At 49.4% G+C, this 20,664-nt stretch overlaps 1 protein-coding gene across 2 annotated transcripts in view; it reads right to left on the reverse strand.

Annotated features, from left to right (window-relative positions):
- Positions 1-920: 920 nt before the first annotated feature.
- Positions 921-20,664, reverse strand: part of C5H10orf90 (chromosome 5 C10orf90 homolog) — a 186,818-nt gene continuing 167,074 nt past the window's right edge. For both annotated transcript variants that reach the window (XM_047553367.1, XM_047553366.1), the window contains 3 exons: positions 4,945-5,008; positions 1,866-1,965; positions 921-1,783 (listed from right to left, as the gene is read on the reverse strand). In XM_047553367.1, the coding sequence (XP_047409323.1) occupies positions 1,745-1,783; positions 1,866-1,965; positions 4,945-5,008 (203 nt within the window). In that variant the 3' untranslated portion in view covers positions 921-1,744. The remainder of the gene's footprint in view (positions 1,784-1,865; positions 1,966-4,944; positions 5,009-20,664) is intronic.

Raw genomic sequence — 20,664 nt, forward strand, 5'->3', positions numbered from 1 at the left:
CGGCTTCCTGGCTCCCAGCTTAGCTCAGCCTGGTCCCTGCCGCGCACGTGCGGGGCCTTCGTGAGCCGGTGTTGTACCGCAGAGGAGGGCGCTCCTCGTGCAGATTTCTGGCAGGTTCCAGAGGGGGGACTTTCAACAAGTTTCATCTGCATAGCAGCACAGAGACTTCTCTGTTATCTGCCGAGCCACACTATTCCCTGTCCTCCGGGGCACGAGGGACACTCTTCTAGCGGTGGCGCTGTTCCTTGCATCTGCTGTTCCTACCGTGTTCTTTGGAGGTGTCTTAGCTTCTCACGGTGCCCATCCTTCGTGTGGTTAATAAGGACATTAAACTTTCTCAAACGGCCCTGTGGGTCCCTCCTGGGCCTTGGCTGATAGCCCTGCCAAAGACTGAGACGGCGTGCTGGGCTCCCAAGTCAGCCCCTGCTCTCATTGTTGGCCTCTCAGGGACGGGAGGGTCAAGTGGAGAACGTGGACAGAGCAGTGGGGGTGTCAGGAGAGAAGCTGCGGTGGAGCTTTGAAGGCAGTTGGCTAGCAGACAGGGAAGGCACAGGCACAGGCAGAGACCCCTGTGCCCTGTGTGCCCTGGCCGGTAGGGAAGGGAGGCTGCAGCCATGGAGGCTACAGCCTCCAGACTTCTCTCATTCCTGGGGACACCCCTAGTGAGATGGGGGCCTTCAGGACCCTAAATCTTGCTCCCAGCAGTTTTCTCTGCTTCTCTTGTATCAGTTTTCAGGAGGTAATATTCTCCGCTGGGGCATCTGGAAGCCAAGGACTTTGGTGGTATCCAGAGGGGGCAGAGGAGGAGGGTGTCACCCCAGGGGCCACAATGACCTCTCACCCCATGTGTTATTGATCTCTGCTGTTTAAGCCGGATCAGAATACAAGAGAGAAATACTTGAGTTTTTGAATAAGTGCATTTATTTCCTTTTTGCTGTAAAAACTAGACTTTCTTAACTTCCCAAATACATTTATAAATACTGGACATTGTAAGTGTCTGGAAAAAACAAATAGCAGAGTGGGAGCCATTAGGCCATTTTAACAAGACAGCTTTTGAGGGAGGGGTGCCTTTGCAGAGGACCCTGATGTTCCTACACATTGGTCAGCTGATTCTGTCCTCAGAGCTCCTAGTGAAACAGACCCTCGCTAAGCCAAGTCCAGGCTGTGAGTGGGGCCAGGCAGCGGAGGGACACAGCCTGAGCCCGCCACTGTCTCTGGTATCTCACCTGCTCATTTCCAAAGCCAGCCTCTGGTCTTAGGGGTGCACATTTTAAAACACACTGTGATGACCCACATTTTGGAGCTTACCAGAATTGGCAGCTGTTGGGATTTGTATATAAAAAACGATGGATTTTGGTCCCAGAAATTTTATTAAAAAAAAAAAAAAAAATCCCCAGAGATGGAAGCACACTTGAGTGTTCAGGTCTGTCCGCTTGAGTGGAAATGGCAGGGAGGAAGCACCAGAAGCAAAAGGGAAAATTCAGAAGCTAAAAAAAAAGAAGGGGACTAAGACTAGCAGTTTACACAGAGTTGCTGTCCCTGTGAGGTTGCTGACCTACTTCCTCAAGGCATGTTGTTTGTTTGGGTCATTCAGGAAGCAATTCTTTCCTTTATGAAAAAAAAAATCAAAAATCAAAAGTAAAATAACTGTTTTCAGGTCATGAAGGTAATGCTAAGTTTAATGGCTTATCCAGCGTTTGAAGTCTTGCCGGGTCCAGGTAGTGGTCAGCAAGGCAGCCCGGGGTCAGACCGCGTTCCTTTGGAGGATCTGGTCCAGTAATTGCTGCAGGGGTGGGAACAGAGAGGTCATGCGCACATCGGGACTCTGGGCTGCACGCCCCACCCCTGCTGGTACACACTGTTACCTTTTTGAAGACTTCCGCCCGGAGTCTGTTACTCTGTAAGATCACCCTTTTCTTTTGTTCTTCTTTCTTCTTTTTAACTTCTGGCAAGTTGTTATAGATTCTGAAACAGATGCAGAGAACATTTTGAATGGGTAGCAGAAGCGTGTGCCTGCGGCACTGAGCATCCAGCCTCGTCCTCTGCGACTGACATTTCAAAGGGAATGTGGGCTCACTCCACATGGGGAGGTGCCAACACGAGGGCTTCCCTGATGTCCCCAAGAATGGCTCCACACTGGGACAGCACCTCGTCTCTGTGCTTGCAGGGCCAGTGCAGCAGGCAAGCTGGAGAGGCCAGGTGTGTCCTTGGAAGTCACTTTCCTTGTCTCTGCACCCTCAGTGATAACTAACTAACCTGGAAAATGGGGGATTTTAACCCTGCTTTGCCGTTCTGAGGGTTATGCAACCTTGACCCCAATTACCCTTTTTTTTTAACCACTCAGTTTTTGCCTTCTTGAGACTTGGAGGAGGAGCAGCTAGAAATGGCAGGATCACAATGCTGGAATGTGCAAGTCAAAACGTGTGCTTCCTCCTAAGAGAGTGCATGTCTACCCAAGCCGTTTCCAGATATCTCCCAGGCGTCCTTATCATGTCCTTGTCTTGATGTACAAGCGGGAGTTGCCAAGTTACGTGCAGGGCCCACGGGACTCTTCGGACACGTCCGTCCCCCTCGCCAGCAGGAACTCTTCATGCACCATGCCAGCCGGTCATTCTACTAGAACCTGCTGACCACAGGGCTGCTGCAGCGCAAGCTGCTGGGTTGCCGTACACGTGGCACTCAGCTATAATACCTCTTTTTCATTTTATCTCATGTTTAAAAGCCAACAAAATCTGTTCTATTATTAAAACTATAGAACAAAGTACAAAAATAACGATGATAGCAGTGTCAGCAGGTGACACCTTAGTTACAGGGCAGCAGGCTGGTCCTTGACATGAATGAACTCAGCCCACGTGACTGTCGGAGGACGCAGGTGGTGTCCCGCTGTAAGCAACACGAGGAGCCCAAGGCCTCATTTACCAGGAGACTTGGTGAGGCCCTCCCTGCTCACAGGGAGCTGGCGTGCAGACCTGGGTCACTGTCCCTTACCCTCTACACCGTGCTCACCCACCTAGACAGCTCCAAGCTGTTCAGGGGTCGGGAGACATTTGCGAATACACAACAATACACTGAAGATGATTCTAGAAAGGCCCAGGAAAGGAGCCCCTAGGGGACTCAGAAGGAAGAGCTATCATGTCCCAAGCTTCCCAGTGGGAAGTCCTTCAGATCTACGACTTCTCTTTCTGACACTGGCCACCAAATCAGCTGGGGAGTTTAAAGTAAAAACCGAGGTCCCACCTCGGGTGCTTCTGATTTAGTATTTTCTCAAAAGAAATCTCCAAACAAAGCATTGTATACCATCCCACGGGCCACGCTCCGCATAGAGTCGGAGCCCCAGGAAGATAATCCGAGTCTTCTGACATATTACAACGTGAAGAGAGTCAGCTACAGGACACGGCACAACACCACTGTGGTTAGAAGCCACCTAACTGAACGTGAGCCAACAGAAGCCGACTTCGAGGCAGAGCTAAAGGAGACGTGATTATGGTCCGTGCAGTGGACGGGCGGGGCTGGGAAGGAGGTGGAGAGGAGCGCAGGGGTGACCAGGGGACTTGCCTTTATCTCCCTTGTTTGATTTTTTTCAACTGAAAATATGATTTAACAGTACAATTAATCACAGAGAGTGCAAAGAGGGGAAAGCTCCTTGAGAACCAGGGCCAGCACCCAGCAGGGGCACGTTTCACAGAGCAGAGAGAAAACCAGCTGCTGAAGCCTTCGGAGACCAGGCGGGAGAGCCAACGGCTGGGGCTGGGTCACCCACCTCTCGAGTCTTCCTCACCCCTCGGTTCCTCCGTATGAGGGATAGAGCCGTACTCTGCTCCCGGTGCTGCTGGAACATCGATTATTTTTGTGGCTTGGTTTGCAGGGCTCCATAATAGTGGCTCTGGGGTTGGGGCGTGTGTGCGTGTGGCGGTGAGGGTGGGCATCTGGCTATTTCCCCACTAAATTGAAAACTAGATGCTTTTGGCCGGAGAACACACGATTTTGCACTTCAGAAAGTCTTCAAACCCAGCACCCCTTACGGACCCCGGAGGGAGAGAAGGCTGTGAATCAGGTCTCTAATAGAAAGGTCCGCCTTCTCGTAGCTTTCATTTCCTTATTGACAAAGGCGCTCCCTGGGGATGATCAAAGTAGCCTAATTATCATGGAAACCACATGATCATGGTGAGAGCAGAGATGTGGGGCTGGAGTGGATGTGGGGCTATTCTTTCCATTTCCAAGCGCACTATCAATCCGGTTTAATTATTATAATTCCTCGCAGTGCCAGATACTTCATTATGGCCTAATGACGGTACTTGCACGAACGTGGCCCACACCGCTGAGCTTGAGCGTTTTGGTGAAGAGGCCAGGTCTCTGGAAGAATGGGAGCTTTTGTGTGCACAGGTCGGTGAGAATGAGTGGGAGTCTTGGCAAACGACAGCCCAGCAGAACAGGGAGAATTTGTCGGCAGCGGAGCCACCAAGCCTGCCAGAGTCAGAGTGCCAGGAAAGCTGGCCTGTGGCCCCTCCGAGGCCCGCTGGCTCCCTCGCTCTGCTGGCTTCCAGCTTGAATCCTGTCCTCAGGCCCTGCTGCTGTCAAGCCCTCGGGGAAGCAGCTTCTCACCTCCCATCAAATCACCTTGGGGTGCAGCCCCACCGCTCCAGCCCACAGACACGATGCCAAAGTGCTGGAGAGTTCCTGCTCGGAGGCTGGGACCTCTCAGAGGCCAGGACTGCCTGGGTCCAGAACCAAAGGCCTGCCCTTTCCTGGGGCTTCTCCAAGAGCAGTACAGAAGCACTCATCCACGACCACGCTCAGTAAGCCCGAGTCTCAGATCCGCAGCCAAGAGGACCTCAGACCTCAAACATGGACCCAGAAAGTGGTCACGCTGGTCAGCACCCGGGTCTGTCAGGTCGTCCCCATGCCTCCTCCCAATGTCCTCCCATGTCACGAATAACCAAGTACCTTTTAGATCGCATATGCATCTCCTTCTCTGAAATGCACCTTTCTTTGGGTTTGAACAAATTATCTGGAACAAAAAAAAAAAGGTAAAAGGATTAATTACAGAAGGCACAGAATTATTGCACATCTCTGGAGAGACCCTGTGGTGGATTCGGCACATTCTCTGAGCCGGTCCTTCCCTAAGCCACAGTGAGCACTGAGGACTCAGACACAATAAATGGCCGTGCTGACCCCTAGGCAGCCATCGGGTTGGTCTTGACGACGGGTTCGGAGGCCCCAGGGGAATGTTAGCGCCCCACCTCGTTCATGAGAGCCCCTCCTCTGGGTGCTTCCTGCAGCCAGAGTTGTGGTTTTCCGGGGGAAGTGCCAGGGTACACAGCTCTTCCACTCAGAAAAATCCACACAGTAGATTTTTGAGGCCCCTAAGGACAAAGAAATGTCCCAGTTGCCCTCGAGCCTTTGAGAGCAGGAGACCTCACCACGCTTACAGTCTTCCATCCAGGCTGCTCGGCATCTGCAAAATGAAGGCCTCCTTCCCCCGTTTCTAATGTCAGAAGAGTCACGGACAACACCACGGACCTGTATCTTTGGGGTCCTTTGATTAAGTGCAGTGACAAACACGTCGCGTGGCCCTGCATTGTTCTCAGTGTAAGAACACATCCCAACCATCGTGATGTTCACGGACGGCACGCTTGGCAACGTTCTACGTCTTAAAAAATGGCAAGCACTCTTGCAGGAACTGGAAACAAGTTCAAAATGCCGGAGGAATGGCCCCACAGATCAGCCGAGGCGCGGCGCGCGTGCCTGGGGTGCTTGCAGCTTGGGGTGATCTGAGCAGCTGCCGTGCTTCCCGGAACCTAGACTGGCCAGCTCACGGCCATCATTTGGCGTAAGCAAACCGGTGGCTCTGTGTCCTTGCTGAGCTTCCGAGTCGGCGCAGGCCCTGCCGTCCCACAGAGGCCTGGGCTGGGTTCTGCTCGCCTCCCCCCCGCCCAGGACTGTCTTGTTCATCTGACCAGCGGAACATCAAGGTCAGCTCGAGGACACGAGAATTCTCCCGGGATGTGCAAGAAGGTGGGGTAGGGTAGGGCCACTGAGAAACGTCTTCCCCTCTGAAGGCCCGGACCTGTGCACTACGTGGAGAGCAGCACAGGGGCTGAGCTTCCGCCTGCCCAGCGATGGGGACGCACGTCATGGCCCCACTGCTTCACTCAAAGACAAGACTCAAAGGAGAAACAGCACAAGGAAGAAAGATCGGAATATTCCCAACTAAGAGGACAAGTCGCCAGCGCTTAGAAAAAGAAGGGGAAGGTGACGTTGCCACAGACCATGGGCTAGGGGCCTCCCAGGGTCCCACCCCAGCTCCACTCTGGACAGGGCCAGGCAGAGACAAGAAGTCCTGGAAAATCCCAGGAAGGAGCAGCATCTAAGTCAGCCAGGGTCTTGGGTGAGCAAATGTGTGAGAACTTAGGCCTCCCACCCGGGGACAGGGGACAAGGAACCTCGCAGGAAGACAGACAGGTGGGATGGTGTTCCCAGGCACTGCTCAAGGTTGGGATGGATTCCATGCAGATAGACAGGAGGGTCCTGAGGGATAAAAAATGACTACAAATTACATTTGATTTCATGATCGTCACTCAATCACAGGTGGTCTGTTTTGGAAACTGATATTTTCTTTTTTCTTTCAGTTTGTTTCTTTAGACCACTGAGACCACACTTAGGCTTTGGTTTTATTTCTAAGAAACAGAAACAACATGAGCTGTCTGCCACTGCACTGTTTTCCAAACCTTTCTCAGCCTGTGCAGGTTCAAGTCCGGCCAAGCGGCCCACGTTAGTTAAAGCCAGCAGGCCTGTGACCCGGAGGGTTCCAGTTGGCGGGCTCCACCCTGACCTTGGGGAAGTACCTACAAGTTAGTTACTGTAGATTTGAGGTTGTGTTGCTGTTGTTGTTGTTAGATATACATGACTGTAGGGTATATTTAGTCAAGCTATGGAATCAACCATGGTGCCCTTTAACAGATGAATGGATAAAGAAAATGTGGTATATATACACAATGGAATATTACTCAGCCATAAAGAAGAATGAAATGATGGCATTTGCCAATTTGAGTTTTGATAGCAGCACTGAGCCCTGCTGATAAATAGCAGGGGCCTCCCAGGTAGAGGCAGAAAGGGGAGGGTCTGCCTTCCTGGAGGAAGCTGCTGAAATAAATTAAGTGCACTGTTGCAAATGGCTCCACCCCCACCGGAGTAGAAAGAGCACCTGGCAACTGCTGGCACTTTGAGGGGGCAGTGGCCAGGGAAGGGGAGGGGACTCTACTGTACACCTGAGGGGTCCACATGTGCTGTACAGTGCTAGCATTTATTGATGCCCTTCGTGAATTCAGTCTTCCCAAAGCCCGTGGTGCTCAGGGCGTTGTGCGTTTCAGGGTGGAGGTCGCTGACGGGCCTGCTCAGGTTTTTGCGGGTGTGGATGAGGAGGTGGCAGAGTGGGGCTTCGCCTCGCAGGCTCTGCCCTCGCTGTACCGCCACCCACTCCTGGTGGTGGAATCTGTACTTTGGGAGCCTGAACAGAAGTTCCTCCATTTCCCGTGACGCCATTCCTCACGCGCTCCTCTCTCCTTCCTTCCACCTCACCCATCTTGGTGGGAGATGCTGGCGAGCAGAGCAGTGGATGCCGTCCTGCCTCGGTGAGGCCAGTGCTTGGACAAAGTCAAAGTACCACCCTATGGTACAAGATCTGGGGCGGTTAAGAGGGCCCCTCGGGAGTGAGCTCTCTTTCCCAGGATGGAAGCTGCCCCAACTAAAGATGGCGTGTATACTAATTACCCAGGATGGAAGCTGCCCCAACTAAAGATGGTGTGTATACTAATTACCCAGGATGGAAGCTGCCCCAACTAAAGATGGCATTGGAAAACTGGAGATCCATATGCAGCAAAATGAAGTTAGACCCCTCTCTCTCACCCTGCACAAAACACAACTCAAAATGGATCAAGGACGTAGGAATTAGACCAGAGACCCCACAACTGATACTAATAGAAGAAAAAGTAGGCCCAAGTCTTCACCAAGTTGGACTAGGACCTGACTTCCTTAACAACTCCCGAAGCGCAAGAAATAAAAACAAGAATCAATAAATGGGACGGATTCAAACTAAAAAGCTTTTTCTCAGCAAAGAAAACAATCAATAATGTGAAAAGAGAGCCTACAGAGTGCGAGAAAATCTTTATCACATGCACTTCAGATAGAGCACCAATCTCCAGGCTATATAAAGAACTCAAAAAACTTAACACCTATAAAAACCAAATAACCCAATCAACAAATGGACTAAGGAACTGAGTAGACACTTCAAAGAAGATATACAATCAATCAACAGATATATGAAAAAACATTCAACATCTCTAGTAATTAGAGAAATGCAAATCAAAACTACCCTAAGATTTCATGTCACTCCATTTAGAATGGATAGTGTCAAGAACACAAGCAACAATAGGTGTTGGTGAGGATGTGGGAGAAAAGGCACACTCATATATTCCTGGTGAGATTGCAAATTCGTGCAGCCACCCTGGAAAGCAGTATGGAGATTTCTCAGAAAACTTGGAATGGACCCACCAGTTGACCCAACTATCCCACTCCTTGGTTTATACCCAAAGAACTTATTAAAATCAGCATACTACAGTGACACAGCCACATCAATGTTTATAGCAGTTCAATTCACAATAGATAGATTGTGGAACCAACCTAGGTGCCCTTCAATAGATGAATGGATAAAGAAAATGGGGTATGTATACACGCTGGAATATTACTCAGCCATAAAGAAGAATAAAATTATGGCATTTGCAGGTAAATGGATGGAGTTGGAGAATATCATACTAAGTAAAATAAGCCAAACCCCAGAAACCAAAGGTCAAATGTTTTCTGTGATAAGTAGATGCTGATACATAACAGTATCAGTGGGGAGGGGTTAAGGGAAGAATGGAGGAATGTTGGATTGTGTAGAGGGAAATGAGGGGAAGGGGGAGGGCGGGGGGGGAGGAAAGACGGTGGAATGAGTCAGACATCATCACCCTATGTACATGTATGATTATACAAATGGTGTGACTACATTGTGTACAACCAGAGAAATGAAATGTTGTAACCCCATTTGTGTACAATGAATCCAAATGCATTCTACTGTCATATGTAACTAAATAGAACAAAGAATAACAAAAAAAATCACCCAGGGTAGTGGTCTTCAATGTGGCGTGTTCACCCATGCACATATGGAATCTATTTCAACCCCTAGTAAGGGGTAGAGATCTTTAAGCCAAGACCCAGTGACCACAAGAGCCAGCTTGGGACCCTCAGGGCGAAGGGGACAGTGAGATCCTGTGACTGGAAAGCAGCTGCACTGAGGGAGGAGGGGCAGTGAGCGCAGAGACCACCGGGCCCCCTGGCCGGTCACACTGCCCGGCCTTCTGGGGATCTTGACGCACGCGTGTCGGAATCCCAACCAGATCTGCAGAGGGTCCTGGTGTGCACAGCACTGGGAACCTTGCAAACCCTGCTCACGGACTCGCCTGCTGGGCGGGCCTGCAGGGGGCAGGGAGAGGGACTGCAGGCCCCTCGTAGATGACTGCAGGTGCTCCTCTAACACGGTCCTCAGGGAGCACACTCGGAGGTGCCGCAGGCCCCGAGCCAGCAGTCGCAACCCGGGTGGGTGAGAGATGGCCGTGCTTGGACGGAGGGCAGCCTCGGGGCTCCTCCACCATGGACAGGTGGAGCGGTGGGGTCTGGAGACAGGAATCAAGATGACTCCAGGCTTTGGGTTAAGCAGCACGTTCATTTGACAATTGCTAAGTTTTTATCTCCTTGGTGCCAGGCAGTGGGACACAAAGATAAACAAGACGGAGAGCTCAGAGTCCAGGATGAAACTCGGATAAACAGGGCCTTTCAGCACCAGGACCACGACACAGGGAGGGGAGCAGCCTCAGGGTGGTGTGGTCAGGTCCCCCAGGAGGGGAGGACCCAGGGAGACTCCAGAGCACAAGACAGCCAGAACCCGAAGCAGGGATTCCCCAGCAGCTGGCCGGGCAGGGCTGGGTGTGGAAGGAAGGGGGCCAGGACCACTGCTCGGCCCGAACCCCAGGGGTCTCATTCATGACATGGAAACTCGCCCTGTGTGAGCTCAAATGTTCAGTGAAATCCCATCAATTCCCTTTCAATCTAAATTGTGCCTTTATAAAATTAAAGTAACTGGAGAGAATAATTTTCAGTCCACTTATGGGTCTTTTATGGACGTCCTTAAGGCTTCCACGTACTAGTTCACTGGCAGGAAAGAGACCGTCGTCGTATTTACCTCCTACTGTTATTCAAATGGAGGATGATTTCTCCCTCCAAGAGAATCACTAAGGTAAGTTGCCTATTTCTGCATTTCTGGAAACTTTTTCTCCTAGAAAAAAAAAAACTCTTGCATCTGGCTCTTTACTGGATACAGACCACAGGGCCTGTTGCTAGCGTAATCGGGTGAGGCCAGGCTTCCGAAGCCTCTGCCTGTTTCAAAGTCAACTAACAACCAGGTACCAAGGCGAATCTGGAGCCCAACTTCCATTCATCTCCATACACACACGCGGCATGTCTTACGATCCCTACGTCGCGTGTGTGCACAGGCATGTGTGTCTGCATAGGCACGTGCACCCACCCACAGGGACAGGTGGCCTTCCCCACCAGACAGCTGCCAGGGTCGCCAGGAAGCAGCAAGGACCATCTGACACAGCAGCATTGGCTGTTGCCGGCGGGGCTGCTATTCCTCCCGAAACCGTTGTCCACAGCTCCCACCGCAGAGCTCGGGTCCCCCACTGGCCCTGACCTGCGCGATCAAGTTCACGGCAGCTGTGAGGAGGACACCCTACCAGAAGCTTCGTCTTCTGCAGTCACCCTGAGCTCCGAGACACTTCCTACCCGTCCCAGAAACGCCAAGGCCCAGACATGCCAGCTGGAGCACATTCAGCAGCCCCCACACCAGCGTGGAATACGGACAGAGTCCGCGCCCCCCAACAAGAAAGGAAATGGGGTGTGTTTTAGGGGGACCTGTAGGTGTGTTTCCTGAGACCACAGGCGGTTCATTACGCTGATTTGAAAGCAGTGAGCAGCTGATGGTGCTGCCGCTGGGTGAGATTCAAATTCCAAGTTTCCGATTCTGTTCTGGGCACTCGGTTTCTATTCCACTTGCTGCCGTGGAACCTCAGACATCCTTGGACTAACCAGCCCTGTGGAATGAAGCAGAGGGGTCGCACCGCACGAAGGCACCTTGAAGACACACCGGCTGTTTGCCTCTGACGTGCTCTTGTGCTGGGCCAACGGTCTCCTTTCTCTAAGATCTTGTCTTGCTTCAGCGGACTCCTGTCCCTGCATGACAGTCACACTTGGTGAGCAGCTTGGTGGAGGGGCCAGGAAGGCCAGCTGGCCTCTACATGAAAGCGACAGCGTTTTCACCTCCTCAGGGATTCCGTGGAAGGACGGGGCAGCAGGGAGCTACAGGATGAATCGGAGAGAGGGTCTTGTCCCTGAAGAGCGGTGGTGATGAGAGGGGCCGCCCTGGACGTGGCCGCCCAGCAGCCTCTGGCAGAGCCTCCTTCAAAAGAACCCTGGAGGCAGCATGGGCGGAGGGGGCTGGGCCACAGGGAAGAGGCAGCCCAGACCCCATTCCTCGAGACACGTGGACGCCTCCTCCTGCCCTGTCTTGGTGACCCCTGAGCACCGTCTATGGCCCCCTTCTCTCTCCAGCTCCTTGGGTCTTCTCCTATGCAGGTCTAGACGTGGTTTACGGCTACCTGCCCAACTCTCTCCTCCTAGAGGAAGGGAGTCTCTTCTCTGTCCCTCCCCAGCCCAGCATACCGCTCCTTCTGCCCACACTCCATCCTGTGGCTGAAAGCACTAGATGCTTCTTATTTGTACCTGTTGACTGGACACCCCTCAAGAGACCAGGTGAGGGACAGAAAGGTCCAAGGATCTCCTTGGGCTCCCCACATGCACCCGGGGTACTGCCAAGGCGGGCAGCTTGCACCCATGTCAGACAGTAGTCCAGCCAGGACCCACCTGGCCACGAGCTCCTTCTGCTCTGGTATCAGCAGGATCAGAGGCTCCCCAACTAAACCAGGTTCCTATTCAGGACCAAGACTCCCAAAGCAAACCCCACCAACGGGCTACAGTCCATTATCAAAAGGTACAAGCCCCAGGGAGCCCTGGAGTGGTCACACAGCAGTACAGAGTATGTTGGAGAACACCGTGGACCTTGAAGGAGATCCAGCTGCAAAACGGTCAACTGCATCCAGCCCTTAGAATTCGCGGACCCCTGATTCTCAATGACCTCACTCAAAACGGCAGGAACTTCAGTTTCTTCCTGCTCACATAAGGCAATGTGAGAACCAGTAAGCTAACATCAAGCTTGTATGATGTCGCAGGTGATTCTCTGGGCCCGCCTGGTGCTGTGTCCCCCGGTACAAGCTACTTGAGCTCTCTGAGGTCCAGTTTCTCATCTGCTCAGTCGGAGCACAGGAAGTGCTTTGAGAACGCTCTATAAACTGGGAAGAAGCTGATGGCCTTAACAAACTAACCAGTGCCACTCACCACAGGGACACTAACCAGAGCCACTACCCAAGTGCCCTGTCGCTGAGGCAGCAGCCCGCAGCTTCCCCTGCATCTTGGACTGGTGTAGATCTGCCTCACCCCAGGCCTGTGCCAGGAACTCTGGGCGTCGGCCAATAGCCTGGACACTGGCACTCCAGGTGACTCTGATGTTGCCTACCTCTGTGGACCACTGTTGCTTCGATAGAAGGAAATAAGAGAAACCGGGAGATAGCCCAGTCCTTCCTGAGTGGCAGAGCCTGAGGTTAAATTTGCATTTCAGATAAATAACGAAACTTTTTATAGTATCAGTATGTCTCAAATATTGCATGGAAAAGATTTATGCAAATATTATTTCTTGTTGATCTGAAATGCAAATTTAACCTGGCATCCAAAATTTTCACTTGATACATCTGGCAACCCTTTTTTGAGAAAGCTTCATGCCACTGCATCAAAGCCTCAGGCCCCCAGCCGTAGGGCTCCAGTGTCACCGTGTGAGTGGCTGTGTGTGAAGACAGACCTGGGGACAGCGGTTCTCTACCACTGCTACGAAGTTATTAGTCTGGAAGTTTCTCACTTCTTCCATTCAATTTGTCAGCTTTGTGGTAGCACGAAGCTTTTCCCCACCTGACATGATTCTCTCTTTCCTGCGGTCACTTCATCCTGTGATATTTGTGACGCACTTTCCAAAAGGAAGGTGACTGACACTTCTTTTTCTAGAAGACTGAGCGCCAGCATGGAAGCTCTGTTACAAGTGTCCAGGGGCCAACATGGAGGCTGCTCTGAGCAGGACCTTTGCTGGGTGAGCTTCTAGAGAGGCAAAGGCAGCCACAGATGGAAACCAGGACCACACCACACGACCCAGAGGGTCCCAGGGCCCTCAGCCATCACTTTATGGCACTGCTAGGACAAAGCACAACAGGTGAAGAGTAAGACCACTTTCCACAGTCCCAGATTTCTAGGGGAAAACGACAAATTGAAACCCCAGCTGGATTTCCTTTAGCAGAGCATGGTAGATACGCAAGCAAAGAGTCCCACAGCGATGTCGCCAAAATGGGCTTTTCAGAATTAGATGAAAGCATTTCAAGGTAAAAGAAGCTTAGGGAAACAAAGTTAAATGAATTTACGCAGTTTACTTAACTGCAGGACTTATATGGAAGTATAAAACTCACTGGCCAAAGTATATACATAGTCAAAATCAAAATACTCTAATACTGTAACGGTGGTATGTAAATGACTTACATCGCCAATAGAAAGGTTCAAAGACAAAACTATTAAAAATAACTAGCTAAAATAATTTAAAGGATTCATAATATAAAATATGTAAATTGTGACGCCAAAACCAAAAATAATATGGAGGTAGGAGGAGTAAAACTATAGAGATTTTGTATGCAATAAAGTGAAATTTTTAGTTGTTTTCTGAAAGAGTCATGGTAACCACAATGCAAAAACCTATGGTAAGTACAAGTGATAAAGTAACCAATGCACACCACTACAAAGTAATCATCAAATCACAGAGGAAGGTAGCAAGAGAAGAAGGATGAGACAAAGGTGCTACAAAAATAAGAGAAAAGGAAAGGAGAACAATTAACAAAAAGACAGTAGTAAATCTTTACTTTCCAATAACTACCTTGAACGTAAACAGATTAAATTCTTCCATCAAAAGATATTGGGTGAATTTTAAAAGATCCAACTATATTTTGCTTACAAGAGACTTGCTATAGCCTTAAGGACACATGTAGGCTGAAAGTAAAGGAAGAGGAAGACAATCCATGTAAATGGAAACCCCCAAAAAGCAGGAGGAGCTATACCTATATAATAAAAAATAGACTTTTAGTCAAAAACTGGAAAAAAAAAAAAAAAGACAAAGTAAGTCATCAAATAATGACAAAAGGGTCAATTCATCAATAGGATAGGACAACTATAAATATATATGTACCCAATGTCAGAACATCCAAATATATCAGGTAAATAACAGATCTGAAGGGAGACATAAACAGCAATTCATAGTACTATGGGACTTCAATATCTCACTCTCAACGATGGATAGATCACCCAGACAGAAAATCAATATGGAAACATTGGACTTGAATGTGTTTGAGACCAAATGGACCTAACAGACATATACAGAACATTCCATCCAAAAGCTTCAAAATGCAAGCTCTTCTCAAGGGCACACAGAACATTCTCCAGAATAGATTATGTTGGGCCACAAAACAAGTCTAGCAAATTTAAGAAGGTTAAAATCGTATCAAGTATCTTTTTAAGCTACAATGGTATTAAACTAAAAATTAATAACAAGAGAAATTTTGGAAAATTTCACAAATATGTAGCTATTAAACAACATACTCTGGAACACCCAATGGGTCAAAGAAGAAATAAAAAGGGAAATTTTAAAAATCCTAAGATCAGCTGGGTGTGGTGGCACATGCCTGTAATACAAGTAGCTCTGGAGACTGAGGCAGGAGGATTGCAAGTTCAAAGTCAGTCTCAGCAACTTAGCAACACCCTAAACAACTTAGTGAGACCCTGTCTCAAATTAAAAAATAAAAAAAGTTCTGGGGATGTGGCTCAGTGGTAAAGTACCTCTGGGTTCAATCCCCAGTACCAAAAGAAAAAGAAAATTCCAACACAGACAAAAATGGAAACAGCACACTGAAACATATAGGATGCATGAAAAGCAATTCTGAGAGAGAAGTTTATTGCAATAAATTAAGTTTACAGCACTAAACTAAAAAAAGAAGAAAGATCTTAATCAATATAACACTATGCCCCCTAGCAAGCAGAAAAGAAAGAAAAAACTAAAGCCAAAGTTAGTAGACGGAAGAAAATAACAAAGATTAGGGAAGAAATTAATGAAATAAAGACCAGAAAGACAATACAAAAGTTCAAATAAATGATTGGGTCTTGAAAAGAAAGAAAATGGATAAACTTTTAGTAAGACCAATGAAAAGAAGAAAAATCTCAAAATAATAAAATCAGAAATGAGTGCAGACATCACAACTTACCCACAGAAATATGAAGGATCATAATGAGACCACTATGAACAGTCATATGCCTACAAATTGTATAACCTAGAAGAAATGGATAAGTTCCCAGAAAGGTAAGACCTACCAAAAATGAATCAAAAATAGGAAATCAGAACAGACCAATGTAAGTAAGGGTATTGGATCAGAATAAAAAATCTCCCGTTCAAAGAAAAGCCCAAGACCTCAGGACTTCGTGACTGAGTTCTGTCAAACATCTGAGGAAGAACCAATACAATCCTTCTGAAACTCCTCCCGAAAAATTAAAGAGGAAGAAACACTTCCAAACTCAATTTTTTGAGGCCAGTATTATCCTGATTTCAAATCTAGACAAGGTTGCTACAAGCAAAGAAAATTACAGAACAATATCCATGATGATCATAAATGTAAAGCTCAATAAAATACCAGCACGCTAAATTCAATAGCATATTAAAAGAATCATTCACCATTATCAAGTGGGATTTGTCTCTGGGAAATGAGAATGGTTCAACATATGCAAATTAACATATGTAACCTACAACACTAGTAGCACGAAGATCAAAAACCACAATATGACAAATTTCAACATCCTTTTATGATTAAAAAACATTCGGTAAGTTAGATATAGAAAGGATGTATCTCAACACAACAGAGATTAGATATGACAAGCCCAAGTTAATACCATACTTAACACCGAAGCTCTTCCTCTAAGATCAGGAATAGGACAGGATGACAATCGTGTTAGTGAATTTTTCATAACTGTGACCACAATACCCATCTGAAAGGAGGAAAGATGTATTTTGGCTCATGGTTTCAGAGGTTTCAGTCTGTGGTTGGCTGGATGTATTGTTATTAATAATACATGTGTTCATGACACTGGTCTGGGCAATGTGGGCAACAACCCAAACACTGATGAGGGATTTCATCCCATGAAAACCCTTCTGTATGGTCAAGAAAATGGTCCACAGAACAGAGACATATGTGGGGTGCGAGGAAATGTTTGCAAATCATACACCTGACAATGGGTCAATATTCAAAATAAATGAAGAAGAAGAAAAAAACAGCACTTCAGGAGCAAGAAAACCACCTAGTTAAAAAGTGGGCGAAGGACCTGAATAGGCATTTCTCAAAAGATGTACAAAGGGATAGCAGTTGTATGAAAATAGATTAATGTCACTCAACTACAGGGAAACAAAAACTGAAACCACGATATCACGTCCCACCTGTCAGGAGGCCACAGACAAGTGTGGGCAAGCAGGTGGAGGAAAGGACCCAGGGACCCTGTCAGTGTGCATCTGCGTTAGCACCACCATTGTGGAAAATACCAGGGGGCTCCTCAAAAATTCAAATTAGAACTGCCGTAGGATGTGGCAACCCCACTGCTGGGTACAGACACAAAGGGGGCAAAGTCAGTGTGTCAAAGAGGTGTCGGCTCCTATGTTCATCAGAGCATTGTGCATAATACCCAAGGTGTGGAAGCAGCGTAAGTGTCCAGTGAATGGGTAACGGAATGTGATGTGTGCCTACACACACACACACACACACACACACACACACACACACCCTGCAACGCCAGTTTGCTTTAAAGGAAAAAAAGAAATCTGTGACATCACAGATGAACCTAGAGAACAACAAGTTTCAGTCAGAAGGAAGTTCTAAAGATCTATTATATAGCATGATAACTGTGGTTGATAGTAAAGAAATATATTTGAAAATTGTGAGAGAGGAGATCACCACAAAAAAAATTAGTGAATGATTTCATGAAAGTCACGTTCACTCCAAGTCCAGGGCTTACCAGAATTTCAGAGCACTCCTAACTACCATGGTTTAGAGATGACTGACAGCTTTCATCTGTTGGCCAAGTGGATTTACATGCTCAGCTTAGGACTGCAAGGTTTAGGACTTTACTGCTTCATGAAATACGAAGAGAAACCATTTGGAAAACAAAATCAAAGCAATTTGGAAAGCAATCTCCCGTTTTCCTTACCACTCTGCAATTTGACTTTTGCACCTTATGCTATTTTAACTCAAAGTAACCTTTTCTTTGTTCTTTAACTCTAATTCTAACCAATAGGCATAAATCAGTCTTTTGTTCCCATATTTCTTTTAAACACAGTGTTGCACAGTCGCGGAGTCTGAAGGGCATAGGAACTGTGCGTGGGAATGTCTCTAAAATGCGGAAACGGTATTTAAGAAACTCAGGCTTCCTGTTTTCTCTGTGGATGGATGAAATTTTAAAAAATACTTTTATCTGATAAGTACATTCTGAAATTCCTTTGTGATTAATATTGGGAGTACTAACCACAAATATTTATTTAAATGTTTTATGGAAAAACATTCATGAGATTGGCTCGGGCGATCGGAAGGACGTCGTGGCCCCTGCTCAGCCGCCGCGTGACGAACGGCACATTTTCATTACTGTGATGACTTCTGCTGCCATCTCCTATCTGCTGGGTCACATTTCCAGCTAGATGCTCTGGGAATGCAAATTAATGTTAATGCATGCTCCAGCCACGAATCATCAGTGAAGGCAGCTCTCCTAGAGAGGGAAATGTGCAGTGCCTTCTGGAGAATTCCATTCCTCTACTGGTCGGTGATTTGAAAGGCTAGGACGTGGCTCCCTTTGGGAAGTGTGGATAATGCAATTCAGATGGACTCGGTCTGATGCCCTAGGTGCAGTAGGGAGACTCAGGGCTGCTCGGCAGGGTGTGCGCCCACTAGTGCTGCCAGTCTAGGGAGATGTCCCCAGCAGGCCCACAGGACTCGATTCCAAGAGAAGAAGGAACGAGGCAGGCAGCTGACCAGAACACAAGCCAGGAATGGCAAGTATCAGTGGAGAGGGTCAGGGAGGGCCCCAGGGGGGAGGGCATGCTCCTCACGGGCGTTCTGCCTACCAGACAGCCATGGAGAGAACCCTGATGGGCAGACAGGAAGGCAGCCAGGCCACGTGGACTGTGTCTGGCACTGTCTGGCCTCCTGTGTGGCTGCAGCATGGAGCACAGGTAGCAGCCATGTCATCCGGAGCAAAGCTCTCAACTAAGAAGGGAGAGCCAGCACAGGCCTGGTCCTGTGTCACAGGGAGCAGAGGAAATGCCTAGGGCAGGAGTCTGAGGGAGAGGCCGGCCTACAGAAGGGCTGGTGTGATCAGACAGGTGCTTGGGGTTCCCTGTGTGTCAATGCTCCTGCCTTGAGGAAGAACAGCAAATGGACCACCCGGTGGGCAGGGCCTGAGTTCCAGGGAGGCTCAGCAGCTGGGGACCCATCACAAAAGGAGGTGATTAGGGCCAGATTGAGGAGTTGCACTGGGTGTAGGGCAAACCACAGTACTTCAATGGATGGTGAGGGCTGCCACTGACCATTACCAGGGCGGCACCTCCTGGGTACAGGCACTGAACCCTGCTGTGTGCCGATGCTCACCCCTTCTACCTGCAAAGGCTGCACTCCTAATGCCTGCAGAGGCTGCACCCCTTCTACCTGCAGAGGCTGCACCCCTTCTACCTGCAGGTGCTAAACCCCTTCCACCTGCAGAGGCTACACCCCTTCCGCCTGCAGAGGATGAACCCCTTCTACCTGCAGAGGCTGAACCCCTAATGCCTGCAGAGGATGAACCCCTTCTACCTGCAGAGGCTGCACCCCTTCTGCCTGCAGGTGCTGCACCCCTTCTACCTGCAGGTGCTGAACCCCTTCTGCCTGCAGGTGCTGAACCCCTTCTACCTGCAGGTGCTGAACCCTTCTACCTGCAGATGCTGAACCCCTTCTACCTGCAGAGGCTGCACCCCTTCTGCCTGCAGATGCTCACCCCTTCCACCTGCAGAGGCTGCACCCCTAATGCCTGCATAGGCTGCACCCCTTCTACCTGCAGGTGCTGAAACACTTCTGCCTGCAGGTGCTGAACCCCTTCTACCTGCAGATGCTGAACCCCTTCTACCTGCAGAGGATGAACCCCTTCTACCTGCAGAGGCTGAACCCCTTCTACCTGCAGATGCTGAACCCCTTCTACCTGCAGAGGCTGAACCCCTTCTACCTGCAGAGGCTGCACCCCTAATGCCTGCAGGTGCTGAACCCCTTCTACCTGCAGAGGATGAACCCCTTCTACCTGCAGATGCTGAACCCCTTCTACCTGCAGAGGATGAACTCCTACTTTCTGCAGTGCTGAACCCCTTCTACCTGCAGATGCTGAACCCCTTCTACCTGCAGATGCTGCACCCCTTCTACCTGCAGGTGCTGAACCCCTTCTGCCAGCAGATGCTGAACCCCTTCTACCTGCAGATGCTGAACCCCTTCTACCTGCAGAGGCTGAACCCCTTCTGCCTGCAGGTGCTGAACCCCTTCTACCTGCAGAGGATGAACCCCTTCTACCTGCAGGTGCTGAACCCCTTCTACCTGCAGATGCTGAACCCCTTCTACCTGCAGATGCTGCACCCCTTCTACCTGCAGATGCTGAACCCCTTCTACCTGCAGATGCTGAACCCCTTCTACCTGCAGATGCTGAACACCCCTACTTCCTGCAGGTGCTGAACCCCTTCTACCTGCAGGTGCTGAACCCCTTCTACCTGCAGATGCTGCACCCCATCTACATGCAGATGCTGCACCCCTTCTACCTGCAGGTGCTGAACCCCTTCTATCTGCAGGTGCTGAACCCCTTCTGCCTGCAGATGCTGAACCCCTTCTGCCTGCAGATGCTGAACCCCTTCTGCCTGCAGATGCTGAACCCCTACTTCCTGCAGATGCTGAACCCCTACTTCCTGCAGATGCTGCACCCCTACTGCCTGCAGATGCTGCACACCTACTGCCTGTAGAAGATGCACCCCTACTGCCTGGAGAGGGTGAACCCCTACTTCCTGCAGGTGCTGAACCCCTTCTACCTGCAGGTGCTGAACCCCTACTGCCTACAGGTGCTGAACCCCTTCTACCTGCAAGTGCTGAACCCCTTCTACCTGCAGAGGATGAACCCCTTCTACCTGCAGAGGATGAACCCCTTCTGCCTGCAATGCTGAACCCCTTCTGCCTGCAGGTGCTGAACCCCTTCTACCTGCAGGTGCTGAACCCCTTCTGCCTGCAAGTGCTGAACCCCTTCTACCTGCAGAGGATGAACCCCTTCTACCTGCAGAGGCTG

This window comes from Sciurus carolinensis, chromosome 5 (assembly GCF_902686445.1).
Source record: "Sciurus carolinensis chromosome 5, mSciCar1.2, whole genome shotgun sequence".
NCBI lineage: Eukaryota > Metazoa > Chordata > Mammalia > Rodentia > Sciuridae > Sciurus > Sciurus carolinensis.